Raw genomic sequence first — 14,399 nt, 5'->3', positions numbered from 1 at the left:
TCAGAACAATGATATACCACAATTTCTTTTCTTTAAATGCTTCATTAATGAATGCTGGTCTATTATTGTGCCATTATCAATATCATATTTAGCCACACCAACAATACACATTATAATGATAATGATATTGGAGTAAAGAGGTCCGGGGAACGTTCTGGGATCATTAGAATAACGTTCTACAAACCAAAAACTAACATTCTAATTACGTTAATAAAACTTTCCTGGCTGACCAAAAACAAACCTTAACAAGAACATTCTGGGAACCAAAAACTAACATTATGGCATCTCATGTATATACCACTATTTATTTCTGAGTTTCGTTAAATCATTTTTGGATGCTTTTGTATCCATGTCAAACCACAAAGATGCATGCAGGTCTATCAATTTCATATTTACCCACCCCAACATTTCACATTACAATGATATCGGAGAAAAGAGGTTCTGGGAACGTTAGAATAATGTTAGGGGAATGTTAGTATAACATGAAAATAACGTTATGGGACTACTAAAATAACATTAGAATAATGTTCTACAAACCAAAAACTAACATTCAATTTCTGTTACAAAACTTTCCTGGCTAACCAAAAACCAATCTTAAAAAAAAGAACATACTGGGAACCAAAAACAAACCTTAAAAAAAAGAATGTTATGGGAAGGTTAGAATAACATTAGAGGAATGCAGGGGCATAGGACTGGGGGTAAAACCAGTACTGATTACCAGGGACCCAAGGGGAGAGAGGGCCCTTGAAAAGTCTGGGAAATATTTTATTTTTTTATTTTATACTGAATGTCAGATGAAATGTAAAGTGTATTGCGCTGAATAACTTGGTTGATTGACAGACTACAAAAAAGTAAAGACTATCTAAGGTTTCACGGTCCCACCCCTTGCTAATGCGCCAAATGGTTTAGTCCATCTGCACACATTTTGTTTATGCTAGTTAGTTGAGCATCTGGTGGAGTGCAAACTTCTGCTGTAGAAATGTCTCTCAAATAAAGCCAAATCAGGCCACCAAAAAAGAAAGGAAAGACAGGAGAAGGACAGAAAACAAAATGAGGGGAAACAATTGGTAACTGACTTCTTTTCAAAGAAAGGTGATCAAAAAACTAGAACACAAAATCTATAGTGCTAAACTGCTTGAATATCTCTGCGATCGTTAGTGTTAAAAATGAACTGAGACAACCCATTGTTGACAAGTCTCCCCAATAATTAGAAATGGCCAAACTGAAATTCTTGCACTGCTCTGCTGCACTTCATTATGCAGCGCTCTGTACGTTGTTGTTAGGATGACAAAAAGGTTTAAAAGTTAAATTTTTAGTCTGGTTTGCCTCAGGTCTATTGGCGCTCGTCAATGTCAAAATGATTGAGATGGCCAATCAAATCAAGGTAGGCGGGGTTTGCGGTTTCTTTTGGCTCGTGCACAGTATTCACACAGACAAGCGCGTCAATCTATCGCTTAATGCTGTTGCAGGGACTCGATTCTTTCCGGTGAAATCACAAAACAAAATGCACACAAACATATCCCTGCTCTTAATATACAATCATTGAACATCTTTGATTTTAATGAAGAAAAAAAAACTATATGAGGGCGGATTAGAACCTGTAACCTTCGACTCAGTTTACAAAAACTCTACCACCAGACCACTAAGGAACTTAAGTGAAAGTAGTGGATTTATGTATTTATTCACTAACGGGAAGAATCTCGAGACTAATGATATTTGACGCAAATTAATGCAAATAGTCCCAAATGATTATTTCCCAAATAGAATTAGACCTAGATTGTCGTTCACTGTTCTGTTTCTTATTGCTTTACAAAAATAAAAATTGGAAAAACAAGAATAATGTTCTACAAACCAAAATCTAACATTCTATTTCTGTTAAGAAAACTTTCCTGGCTAACCAACCAACCAAAAAAAAAAAGAAAAAAAGAAAAAACTTAAAAGGAACTCTCTGGGAACATTATGGCATCTATATACCACTCATTTTTCATAGTTTCATTAAATAACGGGTACTTTTGAATGCTTTCATATTCATTTCGAACCACAAAGATGCATGCAGGTCTATTATTGTGCTATTATCAACTTCATTTTACCCACCCCAACATTTTTACATTATAAAAACGAACAATGACTGGTTGATGTCAGTCAGAGAGCCACTTTCTGTCTAAGCAGGCAGTTCCTGTGGACCAGACCTGATGGCCTACTCACTTGCTGACTTCTTTGTACTGAGCGATCTCCTCGATGTAGAGCAGGTCGTGCAGGCGGGGCTGGTAATTGTCTCTGGTGAGGGTTTTGTCCAGCACGGACTGGGTGAAGAGCTGGTCGGCAGAGAGGGGGATCTGATAGCGGGTCAGTAGACTGCGCTCTAGATCCATGTTCTCATTGGGGACAAACTCCACGATGGTTTTGCATGACGAATCCCAGCGTTTAGCCGTCATCAGGAGCTGCTGTCGAGCCTGCATCAAGTGCTCCAGATCTGTGGGATTATGGGTAGTAGATAATGATAAATTACTGATCTAGGGCTAGGGTTAGATATATATTGACATGTATGCAGTTAGGATATTTTCTTTAGGACGATGTCCATTTCAAAACCAAGATGCAAAATACTCTAGAATGATAATGTATATTGTTAGAGGGATAGAACAAAAGTCTGTCATTATTTACACATCCTCAAGTCTAAATATCCCAGGAGAGGAGATAATTAGTAGAAAGAATATTAGCAAAAATAATTTACTTTCTGTATAGCGTCAATTAAGTTACATTATAGTTGAATATAATATAATTGTAAAGTCTGGGGTCAGTAAGATTTGTAATGTGCTCTCCAAGACTGCATGTTTTTAAATCAAAAATACAGTTAGAACTGTTATATTGTGAAGTATTATTGCAATTTAAAATAACTTTTCTATGTGAATATATTGTAAACTGTAATTTATTCCTGTGATCAAAGCTGAAATTTTTGCATCACTACTCACACAACCCTTCAGATATCATGCTAATATGCTGATTTGATGCGCAAACATTTATACAATTTATTATTATCAATGCTATCAATATTTTTTGTGGAAACAGAAAGTTCAAAAGAAAAGCATTGTTTTTAAATATTTTTTTGGTAATGTAAAAGTCTTTAATGTCACTTTTGATCAATTTAATGCACTCTTGCTGAGTATTACTTCCTTAAAAACACACACACACACACACACACACACACACACACACACACACACACACACACCTCAAACTTTTGAATGGTAGTCTAGATTTAGATATTATTGCAAAGTAAATGTATTTGTTTGTTTTGTGCCCTGTCAGCATCTAAGGTTATTTTCATGGCAAGATCAGTCAAATTAAAGAAAAATAAGTAAATAAACTAATTTCAAAGGAGATATCTAAGAGATAGACAAACAAGATAAATGTGCACAGTATACTAAAATGTTAATAAATATTTATTTTGTAAAAACCACAAATTACAAAGTACCTTTTTAGATAAATAAATTATATATATTATACAAAAAATATCAAAATATTGTGGTTGGTTAGTTAGCATAGGATTGTTTTGTTTCAGGGTTCTTTCCTTTGCTGAAAAACATTTCTGCAAGATTTCTGCAGGAAAACCCCTTCCTGGTGCTTTTTGGGTTATTTTTGAAGGGTTAAATACCATTGACTTTTACTGTATGCAGCATGGACAACCTCTCTAAAATTTTCTTTAGTGTTCAACAGAAGAAGAAAAAAGTCATACATGCTTGGAACTACATCTCTCCATTCCCTTCCCAATTCTTTAAAGGCACAGTATGCAAGATTCGGCACTACAGGTCACTTATTGAAAGCAATAGCAAAAGCGTAGATTGATGACGCCATGAATGAGTGTGGAATCATGGGATTTTTTATCTTCACCTCAACCACTCTTGCCACTTGACAGAATAGTGTCGTCTCTGAGGCACAAACATGGTACTCGCGGTAAATCAAGAAAACCAGATTTAAACAATAAGACTAACTGTGTTGAGCTGTAGAACAATGATTTGTTTTCTGACGATTAATGTGTCCAAACAGTTTCTCACCTGTCTAATAAAACACATCATATATTAAAGCGTCTTTGGTGTTTCCATGGTTTCTACAGAAGTAAACAGGAAATTGAGTGTAACGCGGATATGAAGTCATTGACAGGCGATGCACAGAACGTGTCCTGGTTAAACAAGCTTATTTCTCTGGATTTAAACATTCTTGGAACCATTTGGGATCATGCAAGTACACAGGTCAACAAAATATATAACAATGTTCTAGTGGTTTTTAGATATTTTAATCCAAAATTCTTACATATTGTGCCTTTAACAAATCATTTTGAAGCATTTTCCCGCTGTCCTACCTTCGATGGAGGCGGCGTCCACCATCACTCGCTGCATGAGCACGGGTTCAGATCCAAAGTCAAAAACCACGGTCTGTCGGAAGGTTCCGAAGATCTCTGTACTAAAGGACACCACTACAGTGTAAAGGCAGTGGTCCATGCCGTTCTGCACCAGGCCGGCTACGCTCCACTCCTGGCAGCCGCCCTCAGACACCTCCTGAGGCACCTGGGCAGACGCGTCCCCGGCCGATACCGCCGTGATGGAGAAATGTGGCCGGTTGGCATCGTAAAGCAAAGCGATGCGGTGTAGCGTGCGGACCGGCTGTTTGGGACACAAAAAAAAGCCTGTTTGCATCGGCCAAGAGATTCAAATCCTTATTCAAGAACACCAAACACATTTCATGGCTTTAAAGTTATGATACAGCATCCATTTAATTACATATGCAGGAAACGGGAAATTCAACAAAGAAAAAAAAAGATGGGATAACATTATCATTATTTGGCATTATCAGGGTATCTGCAGGGTTTAAAAATGTAAGGCTTTTTAAAACCTTTTTAAATACCTACAAAATTTTTTATTAATACCTCATTGGGGAGGATGCAAGTCAATGTTTATGATAACATCCTAAACCATAAAATGATTTAAACATGCAGCACTCAAATGTATTTAATGTATTTTAAGTTTAATTATCACATTATTAAATCCATAACACGATTCCTGGTTTTCCATTCTCAAATTTTGAAAGAAAAAAAGACCTCTTGAAATAATTAAGACCATTATTATAACAGTTTACTCTTTCCCCATCAGCGGTTTTGAAAAAAGTTGCCAGCCACCTCCAGCATTTTTGATTATTTTTACAAAAATGTCATGGCCCCCAGAATATGGTGTTGTAAGAATATCTGACCATGCAACATATCAAAAGAAAGAACGGAACCCCTGCTTTTAACTTTTTGATCAACACTTGAATGTGGGTAAGTTTCATTAAAAAAGCAACATTGTAGCAAAAAGCTGAGAAAATCGTGTTTTTGTCTAAGACTATGCCTGGATCTGATTCAGAATGATGATCAAAACACAAATGGAGTAGATGTCCATCAACACCCCCAAAGCTTCACAGTCCTGTAGCTCATCCTGTGTTGACATTTCATTCAGTAACATCAGGCACTTTTGATTTATATGCTGTTTAATGTTGAGGATCGCGTTATTTTACATGTGCATCTGCTTACATATGATATTGCATTTCTGTTGCTTCTTTTATTCCTGTGTTTTGATCAGGAGATTCTGTACTCTTTCAGAAGATGCGTAATAGTGCCCCCTACCATACAACAGTGGAAACACGGAAAGATTCCGTCAAAGGCAGGGAAAGAGTTAAGATATTTAAGATTTTTATGACCCTTAAATTCGATAAAGCTAAATTTAAGACCTGTATTATTGCTGAAACCTTTATTACATTAACAAGCATTTTTCTATAGTAAATAGTGTAAATCGATTTTGCCTTGACTCCACACTCTGTGGCTTGTGAAAAAAACAAAAAAGAGTGCTAGAATGTCCAAACCTTGCAGAAGAGCGTGAATGTCCAGGAGTGAGATGATATCTTGCTGTTGACGGTAATTGAGAGATCGGAGCTGTGCTCCATCGTAACTCCATCCACACAGTCATTCATCTGCACAACACCACAAACCATCAAATCAATAGGCAAGCATGAACATCTGGGATGGCTCACATATAACCTCTTCTGACTATATTGACTTTATAGGGCCACAGTATGTAAATACATACATATACACACACACACACACATATATATACATATATATGGGAATTCAGTAACTTTAGAGCAGTGATGCACCAAAATATTTTTTTTTTACAAAAACACCAAAACTGAAATAAAAGTTTACCAAGAGCCGAAAGCAAAAATAAAAGTTTATTAATAATTAATTAATTCAATCACATCAACTTATTAATGAGTTGAATTAGTTGTTGAAATATAAACATTTAAACAGTGACTGTAATAAAGAATTCATGGTGATTAAAGCTAGCGCTCTGTAGAGCAGTTTGTCCGTTTAGGGCTACTGTAGAAACATGACGGCTCAACATGGCGGCTTCCCTGTAAAGGGACTTGCGGTGTGTGGAGATAGAAATGCCTCATTCTGAGGTAATAAAAGCATAACGGTTCATTATGTAAGGAAAACATAGTTATGTAAAATATATTGCATTCTGTCAATAGATCCTCATAAATATTACACACACATACATTGAATGGCTTTTTTTAGATAAATGTAATGTTATGTGACATTGTTTAGAAGCTGTTTTATTTACGTCACTGACTGAGTGATTACATGAGACATGATATATTTCAGTAAGTTGCTCTGTTTCTTTCAACACCTGATGTTTATTCAAGTTTATTTTACGCTATAACTAGTAAAGAGGAAGAGATGAACGGTTCTCTTCGCTGTCATGCAAAATTAAAGAGCAACAAAAGGACATTTGTTTAATTAATCATAGCAACTTCTTAATATTTTAATTTATTGTTAAAATATAAACCTTTAAAAAGGTCCCATGGCATGGATTTTTTATTTTATTTTATAATGTATTCTGAGGTGTACTTATATTGTAGGTATGATTTTTACATCATAAAATGTCATAATTTAGAAATAAAAGGCATTTTTTTGTATACTGATGTTTGCCCTGTGGCTGAATGCCTTGTTTCAAGAGGCGTGTCTGCTGTGAGACTTCAGTAAAAACGCCCACTGTTGTGATTGGCTGACATCTTTGCATTTGAAATGAGCGAAGGGTGTGTGGTTTAACGAGGTCTACGACGCACGAGCTGCTGCCAGAGAGACGGATGGACCTGAGTTCACTTCACATCAGTTCTCTCAGCACGTCTCAGTTCAGTGAACTGTTGTAGTTACAGCATATACTTCAGGTTATTAGTTTATCTCTAGTCGGAGGGACTGTCACTCATGTCAGAAAGTTAGTAACTTTAGTAAATTATGGATCAGCGCTGACTCGAGACGCGAACCGTTTAGAACGATTCAGTCCGATTTGGTGAACTGGTTCACTAAAAAGAACCGGTTCAAAAGAATGATTCGTTCGCGAAACGGACATCAATGGATCAGAGACGGAGCGATTGCTAACAAAGTTATATATTTTAACTACTGAGTTGTGAGAGCGCTTTCAGCGCGAGTTTCGAACGTAATCTAGTTTATTGTGGGGATAGCTGGCTAGCCTAGCCCGGATACGCTCACGCTTTGTGGCAATCACCAATACCCCCGCCCACTTGCCCACCACCACAAATTGGTTTCTAATCTGTGGGAAACAGTCATAACAGGAAAATTCAAGATCAGCTCGCCTGAGCTGTCATTTTCTCAAAGGCAGAGAAAGACACCCAGAACTCGGTTTACACCGATCAACATTTCTAGCCACTTGGGGACAATATTCAGGCTAGGGGAACTCATATTAATGTTGAAAAACATCATAAAATGAAAATTTCATGCCATGGGACCTTTAAATGGTGGCTGTAATAAAAATTACAGATTTATTCAAATGTACATGAAATAATGTAGACAACGGGCTAAGTAAAAATATAATGAATATGTAATATAATATAGTGCATATATTTAGCAAAATGCTCTTCTCTATAGTTAGTTTTTTCTAGCTGACTATCGAGTTTATGGACATTAAATGGCTTTCCAGAGGTAAATGTGACATTTAATGAAAGGTAATATAACAAGACATTCTTTACAAGCAGTTTTTTTTCTGCAGTTGAAACACTGATTGAGTGATTACAGACATATAATACATTTCAGTCATACTTATTATGAATACTGGATAGTAGTAGTGGTTGAACGACTTGTGTGTGTGATGAGAGTCGAGTCGACTAGTCGCTGATGACGTCATTGATGAACAAATAAGCCTGAACCTTGAGCTGAGACGCGAACACAGGTTTTCTTGTGCACAGGACAGCTATGGCATACATAACAGCTTTTTTAAAATCAGTGTGCACAATAGTTTAGAATGGCGATTAACTTGTGTGTACAATAAGCAGTTTAAAACATGCATTCTCCCGATCAATTTTGAGCATCCAGATAGCATAATCAAACATGTCTTGTGGAAACGGAGTGTGCGTGTCAGGAAATGGCTTATCCTGTAGCGCCCTCTATAGGCCATGACCAGATTAGTCAATTAGTCTGTGCAAACCCTAGATAGTAGGCGCACTATGAATAATGTTTACTGAAGTTTTGTTCAGGCATCAACTGAAAGCGAAAAATCTTGATTCATCTATTTAAAAACAACAAATCAATAAATCAAAAATTCATTCAAATATTTTCATTTGCCGAAATTTCGGTGCATCACTACTTCAGAGTAGTTGTTAGAGTTTACTAAAGGGAACTAAAAAAAAACCCTCTCTAGAGAACTGTCGAGATATTTTGTCAAGAGAACTGTACCACTCTCTCCGGCGTGAGGGAGTTGATCCATTTCTCGATGAGCGCCTCCATGTAGTTCTCGGTGAAGTGCTTGCCCTCCTGCTGCTGTTTGAGGCGGATGAGTCGAGAGGCGTAGCGCTGTTGCCATTCTGTCAGCTCCTCCTGAGAGTGAGCCGAGGTGCATTGAGCTCCGTACCGACACAGACCCTGCTCTAAAAACCTGATAAAATACCAACAAAACACCACATAAATCAAATCAACAACACATGATCTGATCACCTGGACAAGGAAAGCTGTACCGAAAATCAATTTTTGACAGTGTCATACAATAAAATCACACAAATGATGGTACTATACAAGTTTCTAGATTAATATGTTAGTAATAATCCAAAGAAATCATGATTTACAAAATCTCTACTGTTATTTTTGGTGTCAGCCACACTAAAACCAGTACTATTTGCAGACAGGACTAGTGTACCTTTTACACAACGTGTATTCCTCACTACTAGTGACCCCACGAGGCGGAGGACGAAACTGCCAGCCTTCCTGAACATCTGTTCAAAGATAGAAAGACAATATATAGCATGGGCAGTGCAAACTACAAACTCACAGAAGAGCTAGAATATCAGAGATTAAATGGATCCTGAATGTATTGTGAAACTGAAGAGGAACTCACCCTCGTCATTGTCCTCAGTCAACTCTGGCACCATTTTACTCCTCACAGCCTGCAATTGAGACAGAGCTTGTGATTCATGCGCAAAAAACACACACCATCACATAACATGTCTCTTAGTCATGCACATGTAAGAGGTACTAGTACTATGGATTATGAAAGTCATTTGAAGTCAAGGGTGACCCATGTGCTTTTTACAGAGAAATGAAAGTGACACTGACTGACTGCAAGTAATTCCTTCAAAAAGGGAAATTTAAGACGATCATAGTAAGACAAACTGACCTCTATTTCTGAGAGGAGCCTCTTCAATCTTGTCATGTCTTTCGTCATGATCCCGTTCTATGACAAACAAAATGCTTTAGTAAATTTCAGAAATTTAAAAGCAAAAAGTTTAGAATGTAAATGAGAAGTTTACATCACAACTGTACAACTCTGAACAAGCTTACAGAACTCTTAAATTTGAGAACAGAATTGTAAAGTTTAGAGGGAAATTGAAGTTTCAAAGCAAGTTAAGATCAAAACGGTACAGAGCACCTAAAGTTGAGAGCAAAACTGAAGTTTACAGTGCGACTGTAAACTTTACAAAGCAACTGTAAAGTTGACGACAATTGTAAAGCATGTGAAATTGTAAAACTGTAAAGCTTACAGAGCACCTAAAGTTGAGAGCAAAACTGAATTTTACAGTACAATTTTAAAGCTTGTACAATTGCAAAACTGTAAAGCCAGAGAACGCCTAAAGTTGAGAACAATATTGTAAAGTTTAGAGCAAAATTTCAGTTTATAGTGCACTTGCCAAGCATGCACAATTATAAAATTGTAAAGCTTATAGAACACCTAAAGTAAAGAGCACATTTGAAGTTTACAGTGCAATTGTAAAGTTTACAGATGTAAAATTTAGATCAAATCTGAAGTGTACAGTGTAACTGTACATTTTAGAGCCAACCTGTAAAATTTACAGAGCACCTAAAGTTGAGCAAAATCGTAGTTTACAGTGCAAAGGTAAAGTTTACAGCACAACGGTACAATTTGGGGAAAAGCTGTCCAGCTTACAGAGCACCAAAAGTTGAGAGCAAAACTGTGAATTTTACAGTACAATTGCAAAACTGTAAAGCCTGAGAACGCCTAGAGTTGAGAACAATATTGTAAAGTTTAAAACAAAATTGCAGTTTATAGTGCACTTGCAAAGCACGCACAATTATCAAATTGCAAAGCTTATAGAACACCTAAAGTTAAGAGCATATTTGAAGTTTACAGTGCAACTGTACATTTTAGAGCAGACCTGTAAAGCTTACAGAGCACCTAAAGATGAGCAAAATCGTAGTTTACGGTGCAATTGTAAAGTTTACAACTGTAAATCTGAGAGCAAATTTGAAGTTTACAGTGCAACTCTACATTTTAGAGCCAACCTGTAAAGTTTACAGAGCACCTAAAGTTGAGCAAAATTGTAGTTTACAGTGAAATTATAAAATTCACAACTGTAAAGTTGAGAGCTAAATTGTAATTTACAGTGCAATTGTTAAGTTTACAACTAAAGTTTAGGGATGGGCAACAGTGGTCGAGTAATCGAGTACTCGAACGTGACAGCGATCATCCATCATGAGAACGATGATCGCCCTGAAAAAAAAAATATTTGTCTCTTTTTTTATTGGTTATTGCGTCGTTTTGCGCGGTACCGGAGGTCTGATTGGTTGGCGTTATACAGCACGCCTCCAGACCGGCGAAATAAAATGAAACTAAGGCGTGCACTGCAGTGATGTCTGGAATCACTGATCATTAAATGGTTCAGTGTTGTGCCAGTTCACAGCTTTTCTGAACTAGTTCAAGTTCAGTTCATACATGCTCAAAGTGAACAGTTCACGTTCAAAGTTCACAATTTTAATTCTGAACTAGTTCAAAGTTCAGTTCATTTTACTTTTTTCGTGAGATATTCAAATAAATACTTTTTTTCACACTACGAGCTAGAAATCACTATACGTTCCTTGAAGCTGCTCATTGTAGACATTTGCTCATGACACTGCAATTGTGGGTTTCTTACCAGGTGATGAAACTTGCAGCAGTACAGACAAGGTAGACCAGTTCTATACTTAGTGCAATGAAATCTACCAGCATTTAATTAAAAAAAGAATATATAATATGAAATATGTATATATTATTTGATATATATGATATTATATATACATATGTGTGTGTATGAAATGAGCAAAACTCTTGAATGAAGGTAATGAAGGCAAAACTCAAAGGCACAAAAAACTTCCACTAGCCTTTTTTTTTTTAATTGCAGCGCTTTCTCTCACTCTCGTCTTTGGTCTGCCTCTCTCTCTCTCTCGCTCCTCTAGCCCTCCGCGCTCTCGTCGTTGCCTGCTACGCGGCGTTGCTATGCCTACCCCGCTCTGCTGCAATTCATCACGGGTAACGTTGTGCGGAAGCCAGTATGCTATTCAACTATTCTCAGCCGGACACTACGTTGCCCGCAATGCATTGCGCACACAATGTCAAAACCATTTCTGTCTGGTGATGCATGATTTAAGCGGCACCAGCGAGAATACAGGAGGGAGGAACTTTCTCTCGTTGCGTTTCAAAAGAGAAAACAGATGTCACTCAGTTTTCAATGGAAAACAAATTCCAACGTTCATTTACAGTGATGTCTGCCGTTCATGACACATAATGTGAACTAATTCACGTTCAAGTTCTTTATTAAAAAATGTGTTGCGTTCAGTTCAACGTTCACGAAAAAATGAGCGTGTTCAATGAACGCGTTCTTTTGAACTCGTTCACGCACAACACTGAAATGGTTAGTGCAAGATGTGCAGCGCCAATCTGTCATAGCATTATAATGAGAACACCGTGGAAAATGCTGTAAATGATCTGTGCTCAGTTCCCCGTGTATCCACAGAGAAACTAGCGAGAACACTCAGACTAGCACGTGAAGTTCATGTGCGCATTCGCATTCTTTTCTGCAGATGCAGAAGATTACCTTTATGTTGTCTATCTGATTAATCTAATATAAAATGCATTTGGTTGAGCTTAATAAGCTAGAAAAGCGCTGCCGTTATACCGGCTGTTCATTCTCTTCAGTTTCAGCTCAAATGCATTAATGCTCGAGCTCGACATGGTTTAGAGACAGTCATATTCTTTTCAGATAGGCTATTTCTTTCTCAGAATCATTGACATTAGTAATGCAGCAGTGCTATACTGTTCTCGTATTTTTTTAACAGTAGACCAAGTTTATTTAAAGTAGTTTTTCGTTATGAGTTCGAAAACGCGCAGTGATGTCTGTAAACGCTTCGATCATGAATAATACGATTAAGTGCATGATGTGCAGAGTCAATCTGTCAAAGCATTATAATGAGAACAGGATTTTAATAAAATGTTTTTTCTGTGTGCTTTCGTTGTCCGTGTATCAGCGTTGTTAAGGGAAGAGCGCATTCAAAATGTTCCGTTTCAAACCCTTCGCCTGTCAAATCTAGCACGCTGAAGTTCACGTGCGCATTCATGTCCTTTTGTGTTGATTTATGTCGTAATAGGTTCATAATAATCTTCATATTAATATTGATATAGGGTGCGTTTGGTTGAGTTTATTAACCAGCTAGCAAGCTCTGCAGGGTGGTGTTATTTCACAGTTTCAGCTTAAAGGCAATGCTCGATATTACTGACTTGGTTATTTGAGACGGTCATTTTATAAAGATGTTTCTTTTTCAAAGACATTTATGCATCATAATCTAGCAGTTATTTTTTGTTTTATATGTTCATGTTTTCATATACCTGTTTTCATGTCACGTTTGTATTTGTCAACAACCATTTTCATAACAGTTTTCATTATCTCAATGACGGACATGCCCCGCCCCCTGCACATGCCCCGCCCCCGAGTACTCGAGTACTGCCCATCCCTACTAAAGTTGAGGACAAAATTGTGAATTTTATAGAAAAATATAAAATTTCATATATTCAAATTGACTTTACACAAATTAAAAGACAATAAAAGCATTTATAAGCCTGATTTACATGTGAAATACATTCCATGATGTCAATTTGCAACAATACATTTGGAAAGGAATTCTGGGTTGGTTTACCAGTGGTTCTCCATAGAGTGCTTTAGAGAGAACGCTGCACACTTCCTGTAAGCTTCCATCCAGCAGCATACTCTGAAGCCCTGCCCTGAAACTGCCATCTCCCTTCCCCAGCTCCTCAGCAAACACTGCGTGAACAAACACACTCGAGTGATCAAACCAGCCCACACACAAACCCGACATCCCATAATCCTGATCTGTCTTGTGAGAGGAATGGTTCTACATAAGAGCCTTTTATCAAATTTCACAGGTACCACAACTTTGATACTACATACTATTTTACAGTTTTGTAGCGTTTTCTTTTTGTTTTAAATGTTATTTATTAACACTTCTACAACTCAATATATTTCAATAATTTTGTTTTTTTGGTATCTTACTGTGCTTGCAGTCTTCATCAGCCTGATCGTAATCCTTCTGTTGAATAAAAAAAAAAAAGCAAATTGTTTTGACTCCTTCCAAATCAAAACATGCTCAGGGGTGCAAAACTAATAATAATAAAAATAAGAAATTATAGTGAAAAGTATGGGTACTGTGAAAGTTCCACATTCATTTATAGTTCACCCAAAAATAGGATAGTTCACCCAAAAATGAAAATTACCCCATGATTTACTCACCCTCAAGCTATCCTAGGTGTATATGACTATCTTCTTTCAGACGAATACAATTGGGGTTATATTAAAAAAATGTCCTGGCAATTCCAAGCTTTATAATGGCAGCCCAACATTTGAACCCCCCAAAAAAATCCATCCATTATCATAAGTTGAATACGGAAGGCGGTCCGCCAGAAGCTAGATATTTTACTTTATAACGTGTTAAATATGGATCTTTTTCTTACAAAAAAAAAACATCAATTCAATTCAGAAGGCCGTTATAATGGATGAATCCACTTTTTTGGTCT

The 14,399-nt window shown here is 37.0% G+C and overlaps 1 protein-coding gene across 6 annotated transcripts in view; it reads right to left on the bottom strand.

Annotated features, from left to right (window-relative positions):
- helz (helicase with zinc finger) overlaps positions 1-14,399 on the bottom strand; it is an 85,849-nt gene that overhangs the window by 57,194 nt on the left and 14,256 nt on the right. For all 6 annotated transcript variants that reach the window (XM_079832801.1, XM_079832802.1, XM_079832804.1 and 3 more), the window contains 9 exons: positions 13,879-13,915; positions 13,505-13,629; positions 9,717-9,773; positions 9,438-9,486; positions 9,240-9,315; positions 8,783-8,981; positions 5,890-5,997; positions 4,358-4,658; positions 2,206-2,473 (listed from right to left, as the gene is read on the bottom strand). In XM_079832801.1, the coding sequence (XP_079688927.1) occupies positions 2,206-2,473; positions 4,358-4,658; positions 5,890-5,997; positions 8,783-8,981; positions 9,240-9,315; positions 9,438-9,486; positions 9,717-9,773; positions 13,505-13,629; positions 13,879-13,915 (1,220 nt within the window). The remainder of the gene's footprint in view (positions 1-2,205; positions 2,474-4,357; positions 4,659-5,889; positions 5,998-8,782; positions 8,982-9,239; positions 9,316-9,437; positions 9,487-9,716; positions 9,774-13,504; positions 13,630-13,878; positions 13,916-14,399) is intronic.

This window comes from Gobio gobio, assembly GCF_949357685.1.
Source record: "Gobio gobio genome assembly, chromosome: 1".
NCBI lineage: Eukaryota > Metazoa > Chordata > Actinopteri > Cypriniformes > Gobionidae > Gobio > Gobio gobio.
This window is presented reverse-complemented; position numbering and strand designations above follow the sequence as displayed.